The 24,579-nt window shown below is 35.8% G+C and overlaps 1 protein-coding gene across 6 annotated transcripts in view; it reads left to right on the forward strand.

Moving 5' to 3' along the window:
• ZNF827 (zinc finger protein 827) overlaps positions 1 to 24,579 on the forward strand; it is a 142,901-nt gene that overhangs the window by 86,523 nt on the left and 31,799 nt on the right. For all 6 annotated transcript variants that reach the window (XM_026668782.2, XM_026668783.2, XM_026668784.2 and 3 more), the window contains exons 6-8: positions 12,213 to 12,452; positions 13,463 to 13,520; positions 16,306 to 16,406. In XM_026668782.2, the coding sequence (XP_026524567.1) occupies positions 12,213 to 12,452; positions 13,463 to 13,520; positions 16,306 to 16,406 (399 nt within the window). The remainder of the gene's footprint in view (positions 1 to 12,212; positions 12,453 to 13,462; positions 13,521 to 16,305; positions 16,407 to 24,579) is intronic.

Consider the following 24,579-nt stretch of genomic DNA (forward strand, 5'->3'; position numbering starts at 1 on the left):
AACTGTTGTAAGTTGAAGACTACCTGTATTTAAAATTTATAGCAGACTCTGAATTAGGATGTAGGACAAGTCGCCATGGCCAATTCACCATGGCAACTTGCCGTGGGACAACTTGCAACAGAATAACTCACTGTGGGACAATTCAATGCTGTATTAATAGTTTCCTTCAGATACTTTTATTATTGGTGACATTTTTGTTGAAATTATTGTAACTTTTGTATTTTTGGATTGACTTTTTCTTTATTTGTGTTTGTTGAGTTGTCCCGCAACAAGTTGGCCCCAGTGATTTCCATGGTGAGTTGGCCATGGCAAATTGTCCCATTCCGCTGAATTATGCCTCAGTAGCTTCTGGAATGATGATTTCTTTTTCAAATAGGGCTTTATAGCCCTTTTTATTTTTTATTAACTCTGACGTAATTTTGGATGAGTAATTATTTTTGGCTTTTTGTGCACATTGGATGTTAAAATGGGCAGTTTTGCACTCTGCATTGAGCCAGGGATTGCTGACCTGAGAATGACTCAATTTGCTGTTTGGTTTAAAGTATCCTTCTATTTGGAAGGAAAGATTTAAGATGTCAGACAAAAAGAACTGCCTGTATAGAAATTTGTTACAGAGTTTTTTAGTCTTCACAAATGTAGAACAGAATGGACTTCATATGCAACTTTAACTGGCTACTTAATTCTCTTATTACTGATTAATTCAAATTCTGTTATATTTAATTGTGCTCTCTTGGTGGATTACTGTGGTTAGGGTTGAACCATTAAAATGTCAGGGGTTTGCAGTCATTACAGACCCCTTAAATGTTCTCCAAATTTAGAAAATTGCTAGAGTTTAAGACTGGAACCCACTCATTGCTGATTATCTTAGTCCATTCAAGAACAGAAAGGTGTAATTTCTTGAGTTGTTTCTAGGCAGGGAGGGACCTATTCAAAATGTGATTATTCTGCTTATAAAGAACATCTAAAATAATATACAATGATGGATTGCATCCCTCAATTCAAATGGAAATGATATTAGTAGTTTTCTTCGCCTAAATATTTAGACAGTTTGCAAGCTCCTTTTTGTTCCCAGTCATCTCCTGCCAATTCTTGCATTAAAGTTCTATACTAAAATGATGGTACAAATTGGGAAGCTACTTTCCAGTTCTACAGCTCCATCGAACTCATACCACTAGACAATGGTAGTTGTCATGGAATTAAATATTAACTATTATTCTAGAAATTCTATTATAACCCACAGCTTTGTCACTAGAAAATGAGGGAAGAAATCTAATTTGCATGGATTCCAATTTCAATTTTCAAATTACTGGTATGAATAAACTACTTTGTGGAAATCCATATAGGTTATAGGAGGAGGTCATAGAATAGTCACTGCAAATATATTGTCTTTTTTTGTTCAGATTCATGTTTCTTGCAGTTTCACAATGCAATGGAAATGTAATAGTTTAAAAAACTCTGTATCCATAATCTGCTTTCTCACTGAAAATGTTTCAAATGTTCCAAACAAGGGTTGATTAAAAATAAAGCATATAATTAAATATAATACTGTATAAATAAAACATAAAATAAATTCAGACAAGGATTAACAAATGTAATGTATTAATTAATAAAAAGGTTATACATATACTGTATCAATTTGTAATCTGGTCCCTGACCACGGATATTAATTGGCAGTGAAGTGGGGATATTTTCACTGTGCTACCCAGTACCTGCTCCTCTAGGTATCTGAGGGTTGTCCCGTCTTGATCACATGAATAATTTCTACTCTGCCCCTCCCTTGGCCCATTGTTTTTACAAGATTTCATGACATTAGCACAACCTATGCCCTATTAGGTAATTTTTTTCACGGACATTTCCTTACCTAAACAGAAGGATCATGGGTGGGCAAAAAAGCAGTGGAAGTGAGAGTGATTTTCAATTTCTTGCCAATTTTCCTTGAGTTTCCTTTTGGGAAGCTGGTCAGGAGCCCTATAAATCCTTCCTTCCCTCACTCCCTATGTTTCTGTCATTCTTTCCAGTACACTGATGATCCCCAATTATATATATATATCTGTCCTTGGCAAAATAAACAATGATATGTGCCTCTTATTCTAGTCCCTGGAGTCTGTGAGTATCTGGATGGTGAATAACACGTATCAAACCTTGGCTAGACAGTTCTACTTACAGTCATTTAGTCCCTAGTCACTTTCCCATATACAGAATATTACAGTAATGCCATTGCAGAGTATCTGGAACCTTCAACAGGTGTAAAATGCAGCAGTATGGGTACTTATATGTGTTTCTAAAAGAACCTAGGTTATATGCCTGTTCCATGAGCTGTTTTGGTTACCAATTTGTTTACAAGTCTAATTCAAGATGCTGATTTTGATCTTTAAAGCCTTACAAGGCATGGGACTGGCTTATTTGAGGGATTGTGTCACCCCTGTTACATCTATCTGTCCAGTAAGCTCAGCAAAGACAAGTCCGTGGTCCAAACCAAAAAGACCTCAAGCCAAAATCCAATTCCAAGGTCCACAAGGCAAAGTCCAAAGTCCTGAAACAGAATCAGGGGCAAAGTTCCAAGGCAAGGTACACAATGGCTGAACAAATGTACGATCTGAAATTAAAGAACTGTTCTCAGCGTCCCTCTGCACTGCTGGGATAAATAGCTGCCGGTTGGTGCAGCTCATTAGGAGGGATGACGCTGCCTCCTTGCAAGTAGCCTCGCTGACCTCCATTACGCCTCTCCTCTCGGCCCTGTGTGCCCCAGGATTTGGCAGAGGAGACAGTTCCTGCTCATTGGTTGCAGCTGCACCCCTTCTCTGCCTTCTGCTTCTGGCTGGCTTTCCAAGCCTCTTGGCTACACTTGCGTTTCTTCCTTCCCGTTGTCAGCCAGCCGCTTGTCTGATCACTCCTCTGACCCTTCTAATGTTCTTGGTCTCTTATTCTTCTTGCCCATCCTCTCTTGGTTCAGAGTCCCCTGCTTCTTCCAGTTGCTCTGCCACACACCCCTCCTAAGTTTCTGAAGCAGGCTTTTCCTTGTCATCTGAGCCCACTTCGAGGGCATCCATGACACCACCACCTTTATCTCAGGCAGAAAATTGTCTGGGGTTGGATACGTCTGAAAATATAATCTGTGGTCCTTGCCTATTATTGGCTCTACATAGACCAAAGTAATTTCACATTACAATCTATTCTTGTTCTAAAATACAGGATGATCCTGAACTTTTTTAACCTCCCTTTCAAAGCAGCAGCACGAATGTGTACCCTTTTGTCTGACTGCTGAGGAAATCAGTTCAGGAAGTTTGGAACAAAGCAGAAATGGTTCCAAAATGAGAATCAAACCTGGGGGGAGGGGAGGGGAAGAAGAGAAGGAAATCATAATGTTTTATTTTGGTGCACAAGGGCATTAGAAACAGAGTAATTATTTATACTCAAACCCAAGCTAGAATAGATGGAGAAACTACCTGAATGAAGCAAGGTCATGATGTAAACGGAACATTTACAAAGTAATATTTCTAACCCTAAAATAATTTTGAATAGTCACTATAAAATTCAGTTACTATATTCTGGTAATTTTGAAGTTAAGAGTGCTGTAAATATTCTGAATAGGTCATTTTTTTAAAAAAATTAAATGTTTTATGAAGTCATCCTGCAAATTTCTGCTAAGAGATAGTATAGACATAGAATTATCTACTCAATAGAGTCAGAAGGATCCTTATTGGCAGTTGAGCAATTGCTAAATACAATAATTTAAATTAAATTTTCAGTAATCTGCACAGACATAGTAAGTATTTCATTGCAGATCTGCTTGAACACCTTTAGTGAATGAAAGCATATCTCCACTGTAATTAGTTATAAAGTCAAACTTTTTTTACTTTTTACAATTATGTCACACTGCTGACTCACATTTGTAATTGATTATTTTTTTCATGTATTGCTGAAAAACTAAAAAGCAGTCCTCTTATACTTTCGCTTGCCTTCTGTTTCCTAAATGCATAATTTTGCATTTGTCTTATATGCAGAATTTGTTTTTAATTCTATTATTTTCAGTTTATTTCCATAATTTATGAAGATTATTTTGAATGTTATTTCTTCCTTCTAAGGTAGTAGCAATCCATTTGGGGCCATCTAAAAATTTGATAAGCATTGCCTTCCCCTCCTCAATCATAACATTAATAAAAATCTTGAAAAGAACAGGCCTCAAGGCCTAATATTGTGGCATTCCTCTGGTCACCTCATTTCAGTTAGATAAAAAAGCCATCCATGAGCATTCCTTGAATATGATTTTTAAGCCAGCACAGGTCCACTTAATTGTCATTCTACTCAGCTCACATTTAATAACCTACAAGTTCTTACAAATGTATCACTTTATGGTGTTCAAAAATACTTCATAGACTTGATATTACACTACATAGCTCACTTTATATGTCTACCCCCCCATCCTCTGAACACCATACACATCCCAAAAATACTGTGGCACACATCCACCAAAACTTTGCCTGCAGCTGCTGTATGGCTTTGGTATAGCATAGTGTACTAGAGCTACTTTTGCCTCACAAATTAGAATCTGAAGACAGACAACAGATATGTATCTACTGAATACGTCCTCTGCATGCATTGTTGTATCTTAAGACTTCCTGAGCTAGTACAGTCCTGATTTGATGGGATTATAAGCACTTTTGGAGTTTTTTTCCCAATACATCTGGAATATACCCTGTTGGGGAAAGCTGTTTCAGAGTTGAAGGATATTGAAAATTACCAAATTAATAAGTATATTCAGATGGGGAATTTGAAATGTAGACATGGAATAGATAGAATGTTAGATGTTCCAGAAAGGTGCAGGAATGTTAATTAAAATAGTTTGATTTTCTCACAAACACTTGAGTGAATTCTCTCATCTCCTCCACATTGAGGTAGCAGCTACCTGCATTCTTAAGTGCCTCAGCTGAGGAAAATAAGTGATAACTGAGACTTTACAGTTTTCCAGGCCAAGTCGCAACTATATTCATAAATGACATAATATTGCCTGTTTTCTATTTCTCTTTCTCATACTAGGTACAACTTGCTAAGTTAACAAGCATTTTGCGTTACCTGATTATGTTACAATGCAAGGGAATCAGCATCAAAATTTATGGTGTAAATACAGCATCATTAACTTAACTGAATCATGAAAAGGAATTGTTTTTTCGTTTGTGAAAAATCATTGTAGAATTTTAGAGGCTGCTATTACTCATTCTTTTGTGTCTTTGTATGTCATATGCAGAGGTGCTATTCAACCGGTTCGCACCTATTCGGGCGAACCGGTAGCGGTTATTTGACATGGGTCGCCAAACCGGTGGCAATCCCTGGCTGGCCACGCCCCCAACCCGCTCACCCGGTTGCTCACTTGCGATCGCTCTCCTAGCTTTCTGTTCCCCACGTCCTCTTTCTCCCTGGGGAAAAGGAAGAAAGGCATGGACGCTGCAAGTATCGCTTTCCCCTTGTGAGTTAAAGTGTCTGGAGTGAGAAAGAGTGCGGTCTGACAGAGGGGGTGGGGGAATCCACTCAAGCCTTGGAGAAATTTAAAGGAGCTGCTTCCAAAATGCTTGTCTGTTAAATGTTGTGTGTGTGTGTGTGTGTGTGTGTGTGAGAGAGAGAGAGAGAGAGGTAGAGAGAGGTAGAGAAAGAAAGAAAGAAAAATAGGAAGAGAGAGAGAGATAAAACTCTGTGCTATTATTTTTAGTTGTTCCATTGTTTATCATGTGTTAATATTTTACACTGTCCCTACACCTAGAGTGATTTTACTGCCTTTCTTTTGCCCAGGGGTACCACATATTTTTCAAGGTTTACATGCATTCAATGTCAATAGTCCAGAGCATAAAATACACATGTGTTTAACAAGAGTTGCAAGGGACCTTGGAGGTCTTCTAGTCCAACCCCCAGCTCCGGCAAGAAAACTGAGATGCCAAACTCTGAGTAGAAATCCGGGGAAAGGTGTCAGAATAATACTTAGAAGGGACCTTGGGGTGAATCCTATACCATTTCAGAGAAATGGCTGTCCAGTCTTTTCTTAAAAACTTCCAGTGATTGAGCACCCAGAACTTCTGGTGACAGGCAGTTCCACTGGTTAATTGTTCTCACTGTCAGGAAGTTTCTCCTTAGTTTTAGGTTGCTTCTCTCTGTTCAGTTTCCATCCATTGCTTCTTGTTTGCATTCTGCTTCTTTGGAAAATACATTATCCCCCTTTCTTTGTGGCAGCCCCTTAAAAGCCTGTTGCCTATCACACTCTTGAGTAAAGCATGTGAGCCATTTCCTCCTTTCAGTGGTCCATGAAAGTACATCTATAGTATGCAGATAATAAAGTCAAAGGTGAACAATATTTTTACAGAACTATAGATAAGTTGAGGCTGGGTGACAAGGAATGGCTGGGAGGGGAGGGGCCAGGTGAGGCACCCCTTGATGTGAGTGACATTGAGTTGGCCACGCCCACCCAGTCACATGACCAACAAGCATGCTCACCCAGTCACATGACCACTAAGCCACACCCACCCAGTCACATGACCACAAGCCACGCCCACCAAATAAGCCACGCCCACAGAACCGGTAGTAAAAAAAATTGAATTCCACCACTGGTCATATGTATGTGTATACATATGTAATTAGTTGTCAGTGAGAGTGAAAGGCTAAATAATGAAAGCTATTTCTTTTCTGGCTGTAAGTTATAAGACTTCACTTCCCTGATACCGTCCTGGTTTGTCAAATATATGATTTGGCTGGATTAGAATCTTTAATACAGATGAGAATAAAGCCTTAAACACAACAATTGATTCCTCCCTACCTGGAGCCACTGATTCCCAATTAATCACCATCAGATCTTATACAAATTGGTAAAATAAAAATAAATTTGAACATGCTTCACTCATGGAATTTCTATATACCAGACCCACACTTTAAAATTCTAGCATTTCACTCTCATTTGTCAGTTACCAAGTTGAACTAGATAGCAATGGTTCAAGGTATAAGCATCTGAGCTGACCACAAGAAAAGAAACACCCTGTTATTGCAGGTTTTCTTCTACTCTGGTCATGCCTGTATGTGCCTGCCAGAAGTGTTAGCTGAGCCAAGGATTAAGCTGTGCATGCAGCAGAAACAGAAATAGAAAGAATGTTTTGAAAGAAAAGCTGAGCAGCAAAGGTCATCTTGACTCTTACACCTAAATTTGGAGTCCAGTGCCGGAACTCTAGAGGTCAGACATCTGAAGCACACATTTGTTCTTTCTGTTATCTGAGAGTTTCATAGATAGAGATACTCAGCATGTACCTCCAAGGAGCCAAGTTCATTCTTAATGAACATTTGGGAGGTTTACCTTTCACTCTCAATGCTGCTGAGAAGGAGAATCTCACCATAAGGGTGTGAAAAAGTGATATAAAAGCAACAACAATAGCACAGTACTTTTAACATGAATGCCAAAATAAAAGTCAGCAAAATTAATAAATTATATCATGCCAAGAATTATTCTAAAACCCCAATGCTGTAGTCTCCTTTTTATCAGATTTAAGGTATAGTGAACAAAATCTGAGTTTGGACTGCTTCATCAAGCAATAGACTTGCCAAATAACAATAAATGACATAGATATAACTTATGTAAGTTAAGATTCAACTGATTTTCAGTTTTATTGGATTTTTATTCTTAATTCTTAACATCAAGTGGGGATTTGATTCTTCAATATTATTATATTTGAGTGTTGTTTCAGAATACTAGATTAATTTCTGTGAAAAAAAATTAAGGAAAAATTAGAGGAAAAATGTTACTTTGTCATAGGAGAAAGTATGGTTCGTTCAAATGCAGCCTATAACCCTGGGCCTTTAAAGGACCTTGTATATATGCCACTTAATTAATTTGATTAGTCCTATTTGGTACAAAGCAAACCTATTGTTTTTAACAGGTTGAAATTGCATCTCTGCCATACTTTTTGTTGTAATCAATCATTTGCATACTCCCTGCTATCATTTTGTTTTCTGCCAGTCTGTTCTAGTCTGGGGAAGTGAAGAGGTTGCTCTTTTGAGTCACTGGTGATAAAAAGGGTCCATTTTTCCAGCTTGAAACCACTGAGATTAATTTGCTGTCTCACAGCCTATCACCTGTTCTAAAGCAAGAGAAGGAATGTGAAGTGATCTGTTAGCATTTGACCTCTTCCAGTCAGCCTTGAAAACAGGTCACAGCACTGTAAGGTATCGCAACGTGGATGGACAACTTCATGGCCCACTGCAAAAGTGAAACAAATGAAGGTGCTATTTCATCTGTCAGCTCCCTTTGACATAATAAAGTACAATGATTTTCAGAGCTGAAATAATGATTTCCTTCCCATCCTTTCCAAAATGTTATGACAGCAAGTTCCCCTTATCTAAACTATGCTGCTAACATTTACACTTTCTAAAGGTAAATGCCCAGTATTGCTATTGTTATGCAACTTCAACAATTCCCAGCTGGGAGTGGGGGCACTCATGACAAATACCCTGCCAGCAATTTGTTTCTGAGATATCTTCAGTATCTTCTGTGCACAAAAAAAAACACCTGGTGCCAAAAATATTACTTAGAATATAAACAAAACATCAAAGAAATAGCTACAATTTTAATTGGAGGCCAGAAATTTTTGAGCAAGCATGCAAGTTGTTTTCTCGTCATCTAATATTAATTTCAATATCCTCCATGTTTAAAACCTTGCTATCATTCGTAAATATTTATTAGGAATCCATTGAACAATATTAACCATCTTTTTTGACCTTAGCATTAGACCCAATTTATGCATGCATGTCTCTAGATTGTGATCTGTAAATGTCAAGTGCATGTGTGAATCAGCATCAGATTGCTTACAGCAGTCCATGTCTGTGATGTTGACTTAATAATTAATTTCATTGATTGTTCAACTATTTGGAAGAGTTAACAAATAACATGTCATGATAAACTGATTCATAATTTGTAGATATAAGTGATGATCAAATGGTACTGAATTTTCAGTACATTTCTGTTAGGAATATAAGTCACCTAACAGGTATTTGGGTTAGAAATATATAAACCAGGATAAACATTTTAGTACTATGTCTTTAAGAGATTGCAAAAGCATGCAATTGGGTGTGGTTTCTCAAACAGCCATAAAATGGAGCCAGAAACCTGGATTGTTTAGTCTTAATCTCAGAAGAGAGTGTGACTCTATCTCTGTTTCCTTCTGTTGGAAAGTATTGCCGTTGCTCCATTTCTTCTAATTGACTGATATTACTGGATTTGATGTAAGTCTGATACTGAACTGTTTTTGACACTGGAATTTGATATTTGGATTATCCCTAGATGAAAACTGACTGATTTTACCTGTGAATGACTTTGGACTGCTTATTTTGGACTTTGCTTAAACTTTCTAGAAGTAAAAACCTACATTTACTGTACAGTGTATCTGTGTGCTCTGTGTGTATTATTCAAACACTCCTCTCACATACGTCTCCCTGTATGCACTCATTCTCCTAATGGGGAATTACCTCAACAATTTCCACTGTAAAATATTGTAATTAATCATTACAGTTTAACTCTAAATGTATATATTTAGTTGATATTCAGTATTTCAATAACTATCTTTGGGTTAATAATATATGATGAACACTCAGAAAAAAAGATCCAATCTGTCTAAATCAGGGGTGTTAAACTGGCAACCCGTGGGCCTGATGCATATGCTCCGGCCACTCCCACCCCAGCTGCACAAAGGTGGAAAATGTCATGAAACATCACATGACAGCAATGTGACACCGCAAGTTTGACACCTGTGGTCTAAATAATGTTCTCTTTCTTTCTCTCCCTCCCCCCTCTCCCATGTTTATATGTATGTGGTGAATGGGTGAAGCAAATCCATACTGTTATGTAGACTTCAGGGGCTACAGGGCCAAAACATCATAATACCACTGAAATATATAGATCCATAGTTTCCACATTTTGTGGGAATTTGGTAGTACTTTGAAAGAATTAATGTCTTAAATGGGCATCATTAGCCTTTTTGGGACAACCTGTAAACACTTCCTCCAAACCTGCTAATAACAAAAAGATATAAAGTGTATTTGTATCCATTTTAGGAGTGTTGATCTAGGTGTGCTAGGAGTTCTGCTGCTGCTGCTGGCATTCTTTTATCTCCTCCCAACCATTATTTATATTTTATAATTTGCCAATAATGGGCAAAAAAATCAGACCTAATTGTTTTCCATCCATATTTTATAAGGTGTATTTATAAGGTAATATTGTTCTATATTGCTTATACTTAGTTCTGTATATAATTAATTATAATAAGTAATGAAGTTCCAGTGATAGTCAGGCTAGAATCCTATGCCAAATACCTTTGAAGACAATTTCATTTCATTTTGTATTTGACAGATCCACATTAGGTTTTTTTTCTTTAGAGCAATAAAGCCTATAAAACCGTGATGGTGAACCTATGGCATGCCCTCTTTGTGGGCATGCGAGCCATCGCCCCAACTCAGTTCCGCCGTGCATGTTCACACATGCATCCCGCCGGCCAGTTGGTTTTCAGGTCTCTGCTGCGCATGTGTGGGGGGTGGGGCGGGACGCATGCGCAGGGGATGCATGTGCATGCGTGGAGTACATACGCAGGAGGCAGGGCGCTTGCATGGGGGTGTGTGTGCATATTGCATTTTGGGGGTGTGCACGCGCTTTGGGCACTCAATGCCAAAAAGGTTAGCCATCACTGCTATAAAACAAGCCATTTGTAAAGCTATTTATCTTCAGAACAAGTCCTGACAGCTAAAATTAATGCCATTTATAGGCTTATATACAAAGAATAAGTCATTATCAGAAGAAAATCTAAAGCTCTAAAAAGACTTAGCACAGTTAATTGTGGGTGATGAAGCATTCTTCTTTCAATGACATCCTGTTTCAGTCAAGATGCTGCTGCAAAATAGTCATTACAAACATAAATAATAATACCTTTGCATCACTTATTACTCCTATGAGATTACCACTCTTTCCGTGAAGGACTTACCAATACAAAGCCATGTATAACAATGAGCTAGTTTCAATAATAAATGGCCTCAAAGAAGCTTCTTTTTTGAAAATCTGTAGAAGTTCTAAGAGTGCTTTTTCTCTCTCTTTATATACAGTATTCCAGATTTTTTTTTACTGTCATTGCCTAAGCTCTTTCATTATTGTTTTTAATTGACTGTTTACTGAAGCACCTTGAACAAAATAATCCAGTACTTCCTTCTTAGGCAAATTATTTGTATGTCTGTGATATGGAAGGGAAATCATAAATAATGTGATGAAGTTTGCTTGAAGTGCAGGCTTTGAGATCTCTTTGAATGGAACAAGCTAATACTTCAAAAGAAAGCGGTCATTTAATCTGTACTCAAAACTAAAGCATTTTTCTACAAGAGACAACAATTCAAGAAGTGGGAAAGCTGTTCCTTTTTTGGGGGAGGGAAACTTTTATAGAATAAAAAACCTTTTCTTAATTCAAAATATTTAAAATTCTGATGGAAGTATAGTAAAAATGAGTGCAGAAAAAAATAACCGAGCCAAAATAATTATAACTATCATTTGTTTAGAAATTTTATTTCTATTAATTAAACAAATATATGAAATTCAAGAGAGGAAATGTTGAAAAAAAGAACTATATTTTCATTTAACTATCATGTGACAAAATGATTCCCACTAATAAATAAGGCACCTATTACAAAGAGAGAAAAAGGAAGAAAAAAGAGAAAGTGAAAGATTTTCAATTGTTGAAGCAAATTACACTTACATACTGCAATGCAAAGCAACAAAATTGGCAAATAATTTTCCATTGGAATCTAATTTGGTTTATTTTCTAATTATCTGTTTTTTGGGGGGAGAGGGCCCTTTAAGTAGTCAATATACATAGTAGTTTTTTCTTTCAAGATCTCTGAGATTATTCCTGCTTTGAAAAAAAAATCTGGTGATATTTTCCCCAAAATTCATGGCTTACTAGGGTAAATATTTATGGTTCAGACCTTTCTGAAATATAATCTTTATTTATTTTAGAAATCAATATTGGGGTACAGTAGTTTTATAATTTCAATATGGTTATTTCTCTATTCATAAAATTTGCTAAAATGTTTATTTTTTTTAAAATGCCTGGATAATTCTTGCTAATTTGTGTCCTTTTTAAACTTGGGCATTGATTGATTGATTTTCTGCCATTTTTTTTCCATTTCATTTTTATACTATATATCTGCAGCGGAAAGTTGCAAGGAATCCCAGTCAATAAAGGTTAAAGAAGAGCCAATGGAAGTTGAGATTCATGACTCCCATGCCTCTGTTTCACCTAGCCAAAATGTCAGTTACAGCACTTTACTTAGGCAAGAGATAACTGAACAGGTACAAAGGATCCCTGAAAGCCGTGTAGTTCCAGAGAGAAACCTCTTTAGCCAAGATATATCCGTGAAAATGGCTTCAGAATTACTTTTTCAATTGTCAGGTAAGTATCATATCTAGAGATTCACAATATACTTTTCCAGATTTGTGTTGTCTGAATTTGCTGTGTTTTGATTTTTTGTATAAGACCTAGAAACTGCAGTCTTATAGGTATTTAAAAATAGTCACAATCTGTCTTATTTTGGGTGAAGCATGGTATGTATAGAATAGCACATGAAGTCCTATTAAAGAGCATATATTTATAAATAAACTTGGTTATTATTATGGTTACAATTCAATTCGAAAAATAGCCTTGTTTCACTATTTGATTCCTATAAAAAAAATCAGCCAGATATTGCCATCTGACTGGTCAACTTTGTTAGCAGTATAGCAGATGCTACTGTTGAATATTACAAATTAACTTCTATATTTTTCCAGTATTTTAGTAAAAGAAAATATAAGAGACAACTTACCTCTAACAATTTCCTAAGAAAGTGTTTAAATAAATATCTAGAAATAGAAAAAAAGTATCCATATAACCTGCTTCCTTGCCTTGCAATTTAGAAGGTTTATCCAAGCTGTAGATTACATCTAGAGTTCATTCTTTCCATAGCGCTATACAATTTATTTATTTATTTATTTATTTATTTAATTTATATTGCCACCTATTCGCCCATGGTGACTCAAGGCGGCTTACACAATGTAAAACCATATTTAAAACAAAAAATTAAAATTAAAAAAACTAACAAAAAGAATCAAATAAATTAGTAAAGTACAATATGTCCGCATTCTTAGCATATCTTTTTCCTATTTGTTTGCTTTACCTTATTCTTCTTACATACCAAAGAAAGCACACAGAAACTGTCATTTAGGGCCCAATTAGTCTAAAAAAAGAAATGTGGAACTCCTCAGTATGACTCATGGTAAATAGATTTATCATTTCAATGAGAAGCTGGAGGAAATATTTGGATAGGTTAAAAATCTATATAAATATCATTTTTCTATTAAAAAGCTAATACTCATGAGCAAAATTTTATTTTATTTTGCTTAAAATAATAATTTATTTTTCCACAGAAAAAGTGAGCAAAGAGCACAATCACTCTAAAGATAATACCATCACTATTACAACTAGGTAAGTACTACCCATGACAGAGAAAACTAGGCCTGATAAAGTTTAGTGTAACATCAATTTTATAGATGTTAACTGAGATGTCCAGCAAATATATTATTTCATATTTTACAGGCATAAAATAAAGGGTTTTTAAATAATTTTTCATTGTCATATATAGAGTACAAACCTTAAGGAAAGTAATGTCTCTTCATATTTGCCTATTTAGTAGAAGCAGTTACACACAAATAATAATAATAATATGAAAGAAGAAGCTGTCAACATCAAAATACATAAAAGAAAAATAGGCATTATGTCTTGTGCTTTTTTTCAAAAAATACTTTTCATAGAAAACAGGGAGGGAAGATCAAATCTGTAATGTTTAACTAATCTCATTTTCTGAATATGAGATAATCTCATTAACTGATACTTTATATTATTTTATCTTTTTTTGCAAACAAAACAAAATGCCTTGGGTTTTCTAAAATTTTCTCCTTTTTTAACCAAGCCTTCACAAATCTCTATGCATGGTCCACAATCTAGCAAGAATTGAGTATGGTTCAGTCCCTTTGATTTCCTACTGAAACGATGAATTATCTATGGCTGGATTATAGAATGTCCTGTTTGTATTAATGTTATTGACTAATACTATGTATCTCTGTTTGAGATGTAATTTAAAATGCAAGTCAATCATGAAGCAAATAAATTCGTGATGTGCATTATAAGAAATTTATACCATGCACCCAAAGGATTATTTTCTATGCTCGCTGTTGTCAGTCACCATGGATGTGAAACCTTATCATTTTAAGGCAAACTGCTGATCAACATTGCTTTACTTTTTCTTGCTTAACCACTGATGTCATGTGGATTATTCTCAGAACTGCTTATGTCTGTGTGAGTGTAAGAGGGGCAGTTTAATACCTGTTCTTCTCCAGCTTGTATCTGAAAGAAAATAAAACACCCTGCCCCAGTCTTTAAAAAAATGTATTTGTATCACTGGGAACTTTTTTTTACATGCCTCCTATTGTACCAGGTTGGAGGCAGGGAAACTCTTTTTAAAACACCATTGAAGAGAAAATAAAAATAGTTTATCTCATGCTTGCAATTAATTAAGGAAAAATCAATGTGTGGCTATTGGGGATTTTTGTTTTAACTTGGCATGGTTTCTCAGATTTTTCCCTAAAATCTCACTTGTTCAGCTTGACAAAAAAAACCCAAACCTGAGTATGATATCAAATTTCTTAGTTTGTTTAATCCAGCAAGTTAAGAAGCTGCTCTCAGGTCACCCTGAAAAGACTCCTATTTAAAGTTGTCATTATAATCTAAAAGTAAGCAATTTCAACCTCTGTACAGAGGGACAGTAATGATGATACAGCCAAGAAGAATTTTTGGAAGGCAGAAAAGAGACAGGCCCAAGTTGTCTTTCAGCTGTTAAATAAATGATGCTGCAAGATTATTTTTCTGGACTGGCCTATTAACTTAGTTAAAATCCCATTTCAAAAAATTACAGTATTTGCCATTTGTAAAATTACAGTCAGATCTCTTGGATCTTCAAAAAAGCATTTAGATGGATTGCAGTCATGAAGGAAAAAACAAATATATTGAAAATCATGTGCAATCTATTCAAGATAATCCTCAACTATTCCTCAACTATTTACATTCAAATGTCATTGTAATCTTTTCCCAAATTGTATTCATTCCTTTGAATTTATCACCCAATAATCAGACAAGAGCTCTATTTGACTTCTTGCATTGCCCTTAAACAATTGCTTTTATTGTCTATATGGAAATTAGCTAGTAAATTAAGACAAGTGCTTATTATTTAAACAAGCCATTCAGGTAGTACTAGGGAGCAAGGACTAATAGCATTATTGTACGTTATAAAATTCAAACAAGCTATAAGAAACTGGGAGTGTTAATAATGCTATCACTACCTAAACAACTTCCTTAAACAGCAGACAGAATGTGTTGGCTCAGCCAAAGAGGAGGAAAATAACTGTGACAAGAACACTTAGCTTCAAAAGATTCCTTAATTATAAATGCATTTTCCCAAAAAATTAGCTGCTTATTAAAGATTATATTAGAAATAAATGTGCTTCATATAAAAACATTTTTCATCACTGGAAGCTTTCAAGAAGAGATTGGACAGCCATTTGTCAGAAATGGTGTAGGATCTCCTGCTTGGACGGGTGGTTGGACTAGATGACCTACAAGGTCCCTTCCAACTCTGTTAATCTAATCTAATCTAATTAATCTAATATTAAGACAGTAGGTGTTAGTCTTCATACTGACTTTTACTTTATCCAGACCAACTGAATTAACTTGGCTGGAACCTGCTTCTGGTATGTATGGTATGTCTTTGGAGCGTGGTGCTCTATAAAACTTCATATAAACTCATATGTCCTGAAATTCCTCTATTACACAAACATAACTCAGGCTTGCAAATGTGCAACCCACTAATACTGCTTTTCTGAACATCTGCATTGAAAACAATACTTCAGAGTTATATTGAGAATATCTTGAGATTTGGGCAATAAAATTAAATTCTTTTAACAGTGGGTTGGCTTGTTTTGAATCATTTTCAAAATATTTTAGATGCATTTAGGATTGGGATAGTTTGATAATATGAATTCTACATTGTTGATTTTACAATAATTGTTGCAAAAGTTTATCCGAAACATGTTTTCAATCTTGCGTACCTCTAAACCATAAAATTCTAATCAGATGCACCATGTGATATAATTGTGCATTAATAGGATTTATTTAGTAATTAACATATATTTCTGCTTTAAAAATCATTTTTCCTTAGCCCATTTTTTTCTGAAGATACTTTTAGACAATCACCATTCACTTCGAACTCAAAAGATCTGTCTAATGAGAGTGCTGTTCAGGGAAGGACATCAGTTCTAGGTATGGAACATTAATGACACTATAATAACACCATGTTTCAAATATTATGGTAAAAAGTGCTAAACATAATGCAATATGTCAAGTAAAAATAGTGTGTTGGTTTTTACTTGGTTTAGGAAGAATTGTTATTAGTTAAAATGTGTTGGGGAGTTGGAAAAAAAGAATGATTAATTGCATTATCAGTAATATATCGATTCTAAGCAGTGGTGGGATTCAATTTATTTTACTATGGTTCTGTGGGTGTGGCTTGGTGGGCGTGGTAGGGAAAGGATACTGCAAAATCCCATTCCCTCCCCACCCCACTAACCTGCTTTCCAGTTCCATTCCCCTGTGCAGGGCAACAAAAGAAGACCCAGCCGATCAGCTGGGACTTTGGAGGCAGAGAATAGTTGGGGACGGGGCCACTCAGGTGGTATTTGCTGGTTCTCCGAACTACTCAAAATTTCTGCTACCGGTTCTCCAGAACTGGTCAGAACCTGCTGAATACTACCTCTGGATTCTAGATTAAAATGTAAAAAAGGAATGTTAATTAGAAATTTCCTAATTAGAATACTGGGAAGAATGTTGATCTATAGAATTATTTTATTTCTCTGGACTGTTTTTTCTGCTACATATATTCAGTTGCAATATTGACATGACAGAATAGAAATTGTCCGGTTCAAGCATACATCCAACAAGAAAATCAGGTAAAAAGTAGAAATTTTGTGAGGTAAGGGATGGAGACTAGAAAGCATTACCTGTTCATTCATGGTGCCTATATTTTGACATATTCTTCCTCTAGAACTTAGATTGGTTCCCTCAAACAATGTTTTTTGGAAGTCAGCAAATACCAAATTCTTCCAATGTAACCATCATCATTTTTCTTTATTTCACTTTTTATTCCTTTTATTCTTACTATTGGCTTTGCTTTGGAATTTTTATATATTTTAGGCACTGATATTCTGAAGGTTTTAATTAAAATATTTTTCTCCTTTTTTCCCCTTGTCATAGAGATACTTTATATTTATTTTTGTTTATTCTTACACTAAATGTTTTTATTATATTTTATTTTGTTGTAAGCCAACAGGAATCAGAATGATCCAGGGACATACATTTAATAAATAAAATTAATAAATAAATTGTAGATTTTTTTATCTTTATCTATGAAGTAAAGAATATAAATGGCATATTCAAGGGCTTCAAGCTAGAGGAATGGAAAACATTTTGAATCTGAAAAGTTTCAAATTTGAAACAGTCATTTTATTTGGAACTGGTTGTGCTAGCCATTCTGTGTTTTATGCCTTAAATAGAGCTCAGTTACTCAGAGCAGTTTCTAACATAAAACAACTGTTTAAACTTGAAATGGCTGTTTTGAATTCAAAACAGAACATTATAAATTCAAAACATTTTTTGCACACTTCTGCTTCCAACTTTGTGTCAGAAATGAGAAATATCTCAGTAAGATTCACATGCAGCTAAAATCTGGCATTAGAAAAGTTTACATATGCACCTTCTGGATAGGCAGGAATAGAAAAATGGCAAGCAGTATAGTAGTTTTTGTGACACAATTTAAGATGCCCAGTGGCATCATGATACTGAGCAATATATGGAAATTTTTGGTAAAGAAAACAGCATCTAAAGTTTTGGCACAACTGCTGTTTACACTCAAGTTTGAGGGACCAAAAGCAAAGTATCTTTGAATAGTGATACAGAAACTGCATTTTATTTTTCTAGGCGGAGGGTCTTCAAACTTGGCAGGTTTAAGACTTGTGGACTTTAACTCCCAGAATTCCTGAGCTAAAATGACTGGAGGAGGAATTCTAGGAGTTGAAGTCCACAAGTCTTAAAGCTGTCAAGTTTGAGGACCCCTGTTCTAGGCCAATGTTTCTCAACTTTAGCAACATTAAGATGGGTGGACTTCAACACCAAGAACTCCCCAGCCAGCCATGGTGATTTCTGGGGATTGAGATCCATGGATCTTAAAATTGTCAAGATTGACAAACATTGGTTTAATTACCATCACGTTCAGCAATAGTTTCTGGACTCAGTGCCTCCAGATGAGGCTATTTTAAGAGATAGGGAAGGCAGATATTGCAGCCATGTTTTTCACTTTCTAGGTGAGGTCCTGGTTTCATGCCAGTGAAATAAAGAAACAGCATCAGACTTTTTTACCTGCTGATGATAGGTGGGGCAAAGATGTTGTCTTCATTTTTCCCCTTTAAATATTCATAGTAGAAGTACAATGATTAATATTAATTTTAATTCATGTTTCTTACAAATATCGAAGGTTAATATATGATAAGATGAGCCTCTCAAATACACCAACAAAGCATTATTATATTAGATCAATTTATAGTCATCAGACGAAGTCATAATTTGTGTTAACAGACTTGCAAAGTTAAGGCTTTCCACCTGATTACTATTTGCAATGTTTATTTTGTTTTGGTTTTATTATTTTGTAATTTGTAATCCTGCAAACATGAAAATTTCAGAAAATTGGGGAGGAGGGGGATCTGCATTAGCTAAAACAACCCTGCATGCTCTCCTAATATTTTGCCAATAAGCAAAATTAGGATTCCTACAAAAATGCATTTTCTCTTATTTATAAAGATCATAGGATTAATAGCCAAGAGAACCAGTTTGGTCTAATGATTAAGGCACTAGGCTAGAAACCAGGAGACTCATTGGTTCCAGGTCTGCTTTAGCCATGAAAGCTGGCTGGATGATTTTGGGCCAGTGAGTCTCATCTCATAACTCAGGCTTGGATGACAAAATGGTTGGTCAATTCCTGTCACAATCAATGTATGAACACTCGATTGATCTGAAAAAAGTGGACCCTATACTTGTGGGAAAATGTAAAAAGAGAAAAAAGAAGGGATTAGAGGACCAATCAGGAAATCCCATTCTCTCAGGAAAGAAGAAAATAAGAAGGAAAACAGGATTTCTGTAGAATCCAGACTGAAGACAATTCATACGATTCATTCTCATCAGAGGAAAGGGCCTGTGTGATTATAAGCAAATATTAGTAGTGAGTATAGAATATTAAAGTTTTTACAGAAGCACAGAAAATGGAAGAATTTGCTGCTATAATATATCTCAGGGGGAACAACCCAGATTGTTAATTATACAAAACAAGCATAAGATGTATCAGTTGGGAGGGGTGAGGCATGATATTTGATACATATTTAGGATATGCTTAGATGAACCTGACCCATCTAGTTGCTTTATAGTTTTAGATCAGCCTAGTAAGTTCCTAGAACTCCATAGAGATTTGAATTTAAACATATTTTAGAGCATGTGTGGGCATACATGTAGCATCTTTTAGCATCTTATTACAGATTGTTCCATAGCTAAGGAAAAGATACAGTTGCTTTAAAGAGTTGTTAACAGATGCTGTATGACCTGAACTCCTATGTGCTTTCAGTCTAAGCATAGCACAAAATTGCCATACTAGATATTATCTAGCAACTTTTATATTTATGTTAGGTTGATTTTTAAAAATGAGGATATTTACAAAAATCAGATTTCAGATTTTTTTTAAAGTGTAGTCATTAACTAATACAACAGGCTCCACAATTTTAGTTCTATATTTATTTGGCTCATTTCTTGTTCTCCAATACAGGTGGTCCTCAACTTATTAACACAATTGAGCCCAAAATTTCTGTTGTTAAGTGAGTTTTGTCCCATTTTATGACCTTTCTTGCTACAGTTGTTAAGCGGATCACTGCAGTTGATTAGTTAGTTACCCAATTGTTAAATGAATCTGGCTTCCCCATTGACTTCCCTTTTCAGATGTTTGGAAAAGGGGATCATATGACTCTGGGACACAACCGTCATAAATACGAATCCATTGCCAAGCATCTGAATTTTGATCACATGATTATGGGGATGCTGCAAAGCTCATAACTATGAAGAACGGTCATAAGCCACATTTTTCAGTGCTGTTGTAACTTTGAATGGTCACTAAATGAACTGTTGTGAGTTGAGGATTACCTGTACTGAATCTCTAGTATTTCTAACATTTTGTTATAAAAATTGTCCATTAATTCTTTCTGCTCTTTAAAAGTTGTCACTGTCGATAACAAAGCCAAATATCTTATTTCATAATTAGAGCAGAGAAAAGCCCAGTTTCTTGCAGCAGCTCCTGCTAGCTATCCAGAAAAGTCAAGTGAAAGGACTCAAGTACTGTAGCTTATGCCAACATGCTGAGTTGACATTTTCACCAAGCAGTTTAATAGAACTTGATTTTCGTAAAATAAATTTACATTAGAACTGAGGCTAATGTTAAAAGCCTCTAGTACCTTAGAAAACATTTCACTCATGACCATCAGTAAGAAAAATGATGGTTTTAGTTGTAATACTGTAAAAAGATCCATGATAATAGCACTGACACTTAGGTTGAAAAATAAATAAATGAATCACTTAACAAACCAAGTGGGAAGTATTCTTTCAATCCATGAGGCAGCATCTTGAGGGCATCATGGAGGAATATGACAGTGCCAATAGTAATAAAATGCCAAACATACTGACATTATATGATAGCAAGAAAGAGGCTGCCTGTGTTAAAAGTAATTCTGCCACCATTTCTAGCTTAGTTTAGCTCTGACACAAATTTGCTGGAATAATCTGGCAAAAATAAGAATATTGAATTGCAAAGAAGCAAGTTTACTTGAATAGGTGTCAAACAACAAGGACTGAACTGGTTGGAATGATTTGGCCTGTGAGTCCAATGGTATCTTGTAAACTTGAGGGATCTTGTTGGAGGAATTACTGGGTGGTACTGTTAAAATCCTGATTTAACAATAATTTTAATTTGTTAATGTAACTTTATCATGGTCTGTTTTTATCACTGAATGGCAGACCTTTGGGCCAGCCTTTCTCACCCTAGTATCTATTAGAATGACTGAGCTGAAACTTCCATAATCTGTAGCAACTTTACAGTCCTGGCTGGATACAGTCATTAAAGCTTGTATGTTTCTAACCTCAGTTATTGAATTGGGGAATCATATCTTGCTCAAGGTTGATTGGGTTGGAACAGATTAAAAGATGTAAATAAAATAAAACATTTTCAAACTAATAGAAAAACAACCTGATATTGGAATCGTGGAATTAAAATGCATTTTCTTGGTAATAGATCCAGGGCCTGCTTTGTGAAAAATCAAGTACTAGGATAATGAAAAAACTACTGAAAGCCCAATCAGCTTCTATCAGACTAAGTGGATAATAAGAAGTACATGGGCAAAGAGTCCATAGTGGCTGTTCAGAAAAATTAATGGATATCTTGTATTCCAATGTACCTGGAAAAAAGCATTATATTTTTTAGAAGTATAATGGTGATGAAATGGGATCCCCCAGGAACACTAAATAAATTTCAGTGGAAGCAGACAAAAGAATTAAACATAATAAAGAGTCAAAAGATATTTTTTAAAAATGAAATAAGGAAAAAAAAGGTAAAGATTCACTTTGAAATATAAAGGTCAGCAGAAACTTCACTACAGTTTTATATTAGCTGGAAAGCCTTGGATGTATGATTGAATTCTTAACAGCTACCAGAAATGATCTGTGGATTTGTAAATAAAAAAGATGACTCTTACTTTCTAGGGTGGATACTGCAACCCAAGCATATTGATAGTTTGTGCTGAAGTACTGTATATTTAGTCAAAGGAGAAAAGTATCCTAGGTTGGCATTAAATACTGCCTCCGTATGGGGTTCGTGATTAGAAGCAGCTACTTCTCTAGAAGCACAAAAGATGACTGTTTTCACTCAAATGGAATACTTAAGATGGTGACCTTTAAAACACATTTTGTTTAAGGAATTGCAAACACATGTCACATGTATGTTCCTGAGTACTTTGAAGCCTTTTTTTTGCTTTCGAATCTGAAGCATTTTCACAGTTGGTGGCATTTTTTTTATATATATATAAAAATATATATATAAGGCTTGTGAGAGCAAGGCTGTCTAGGAAGAGAGCCATCACAGTAGCAAACAATCAGAATGTCGGCTTCATGCTTCTCCAACAGTATGAAGCCGACCCCTCATCCTGATAAACCCCTTTTATTTAGTTTACAGTGAATTCCTCTCCAGCAAAGTCCCGGCCAACAGTCTTTCAAGATATTTAACAATTACAGACCTTTATCAGACTTGGAGAGGTGCCAGGCCTATATCTTTCAGAGGCCACACTGTAGCAGACAATGCTTGTCAAGAATGCAGGAACAGATCTTCAAATGAACTAATTGTCTCCTGCAAAACCCCACTCCCCTTTCGCTCTTCTTTTATTCCCTATGGGAGGGGCCATTCACCGTCCAGCTGTGGCTTTACTCTCAAGTTGACCCTTGTTCCTTAGTTGTTCCCTTTCTTCTAGCAGCTCTGCGCATGCGCACACTGGGAATAGGCTCCAGCTGTCCTTCTGCCTCACTGATGTCCGACTCCAAAGGCAGCTGATAACTGTCAGACGGCCCTGGCCCCATCTCTGCAGGGCACTCGTCAGAGCCTTCCCTAGACTCCAGGACTGACCCATGTTCCTTGCCAACCTCCTCACTGTCCGAATCTGCTGTCAGCTGTGTTGGGCGTTGGCGGGCCAGCACGCAGAAATCTAGTGGCACTTTTCCAACTAACAGATTAAGTTAAAAGGCATAAGCTTTTGTGAGCTGTAGCTCACTTCATCAAACGCCTTTTATGTAAAATGCTTTTATTTTTTTTAAACTGATTAGAAAAATTAAGATTGCTGTTCATTTAAAAAAGCAAGAGAAAAATCAAGTAACAAGCATTGTGAAATTGGCTTGAAATTGAAGGATAATGTTTGCATTCCCTGAAAATATTCCCTGTACTTCTTGCCATACATAGGTTGTAATGGGCCCTATAATAGGGTTTTTTGCACCCAAGAGTTGGATATCATGGTAGAATAATTGGAAATAGGAAACTATCCCTCGGTTTGTTTGCTTGTTTGCGGGGGTGTCCTAACTTTGTGCCAGTTTCACATAAACTGACACAAAATTAGAAAAATACTAGAATAGTCTTTAAAAATTCTTTCTACTCTGCTCCTCTTGTAAAGCCATGAAAAGATTTAAAATGTTTGCTTGCATTGTAACCTACTACAGTTTCACATCATGTCTGAATATAGGTGGTTTGTAGTTGGTTTTTAATATTGTCACTTTAACAGTAGAGCTTTAACTATGGTTTCTGGATTGGGTTATTTTATTACTTGACATCAGCCACTTGTAAAATTCAGAAGTAATTCAATCAGTTGAAAACAGAAGCAAAACTTTCCTGTTTCCTCTTTCACTTTGAGGAGGGGAAGTGCACAAGTTGAAAACTTCTCTGAACCCAGCTGGATTTATTCCAATGTATAGAATCAAAAGGCTGGCATCTTGCCTAAAATTGCCAAGACACATTAGAAGCACACAGACAGTTGGAAGAAGAGAAGCTCTTCTTGAAACTAGTTTAATAATTTGTACTGATTAATGATTGCAATAAAGTCTTTCAGTAACTTTAATATGTGTTATATATCTAGAAAGAATTTTGTGTAACTAATCTTATATTATATGAAAAGACTAGGATGATATTTACTAAACACACACCTCACACATATACATACACTCTGTGGAAATATTTAATATGTCAGGGTAGCACTTGATCACTCAAATCATGATCAAAAAGCCTTACTCAAAAATGGCATTGACTATGTGGGAAATATCTAGAAGCATCTTGCTGTGTTTAACTACAATACTTTGTAGTTTGATTTACAGATAGACTTGAATGCGACATTGGAAACAGCCTAAGATGCAGGTTCCAGATAACATAAATGGTCATATCCCTGTTTAGCTGAACAGTTATTCCTCACTGGAGAATTTCCCTAATATGAAGATAAAAGAGGCAAATCGTAAATCCCCATTGCAATCAGAGAGAGATTAACTTTGACTTCTATGTGCAATTCAAGGTGTGAATTGTCACTTTAAAAAACAATTCATGGGTATCTTATGGGACTACCCTTCCCCTATTACCTTTACCTAGCCTACCAATTTGGCAGAAGGGACATGTTCTGAGTATTGTTGGCTACGGTGTGTCACCTGCCAAGTCTTAGAAGGAGAACCATTTCTGCCCTGGTGCATGCCTTTGGAACATCATTCCCTAAAATTGGATCGGCCCTGTCCCTGTTGATCTTCCATAAGGCCTTGAAAACTTGGCTTTTTAGCC

This window comes from Notechis scutatus, chromosome 4, assembly GCF_049901735.1.
Source record: "Notechis scutatus isolate UNSWTSFEM ecotype Mainland chromosome 4, rNotScu1.2, whole genome shotgun sequence".
NCBI lineage: Eukaryota > Metazoa > Chordata > Lepidosauria > Squamata > Elapidae > Notechis > Notechis scutatus.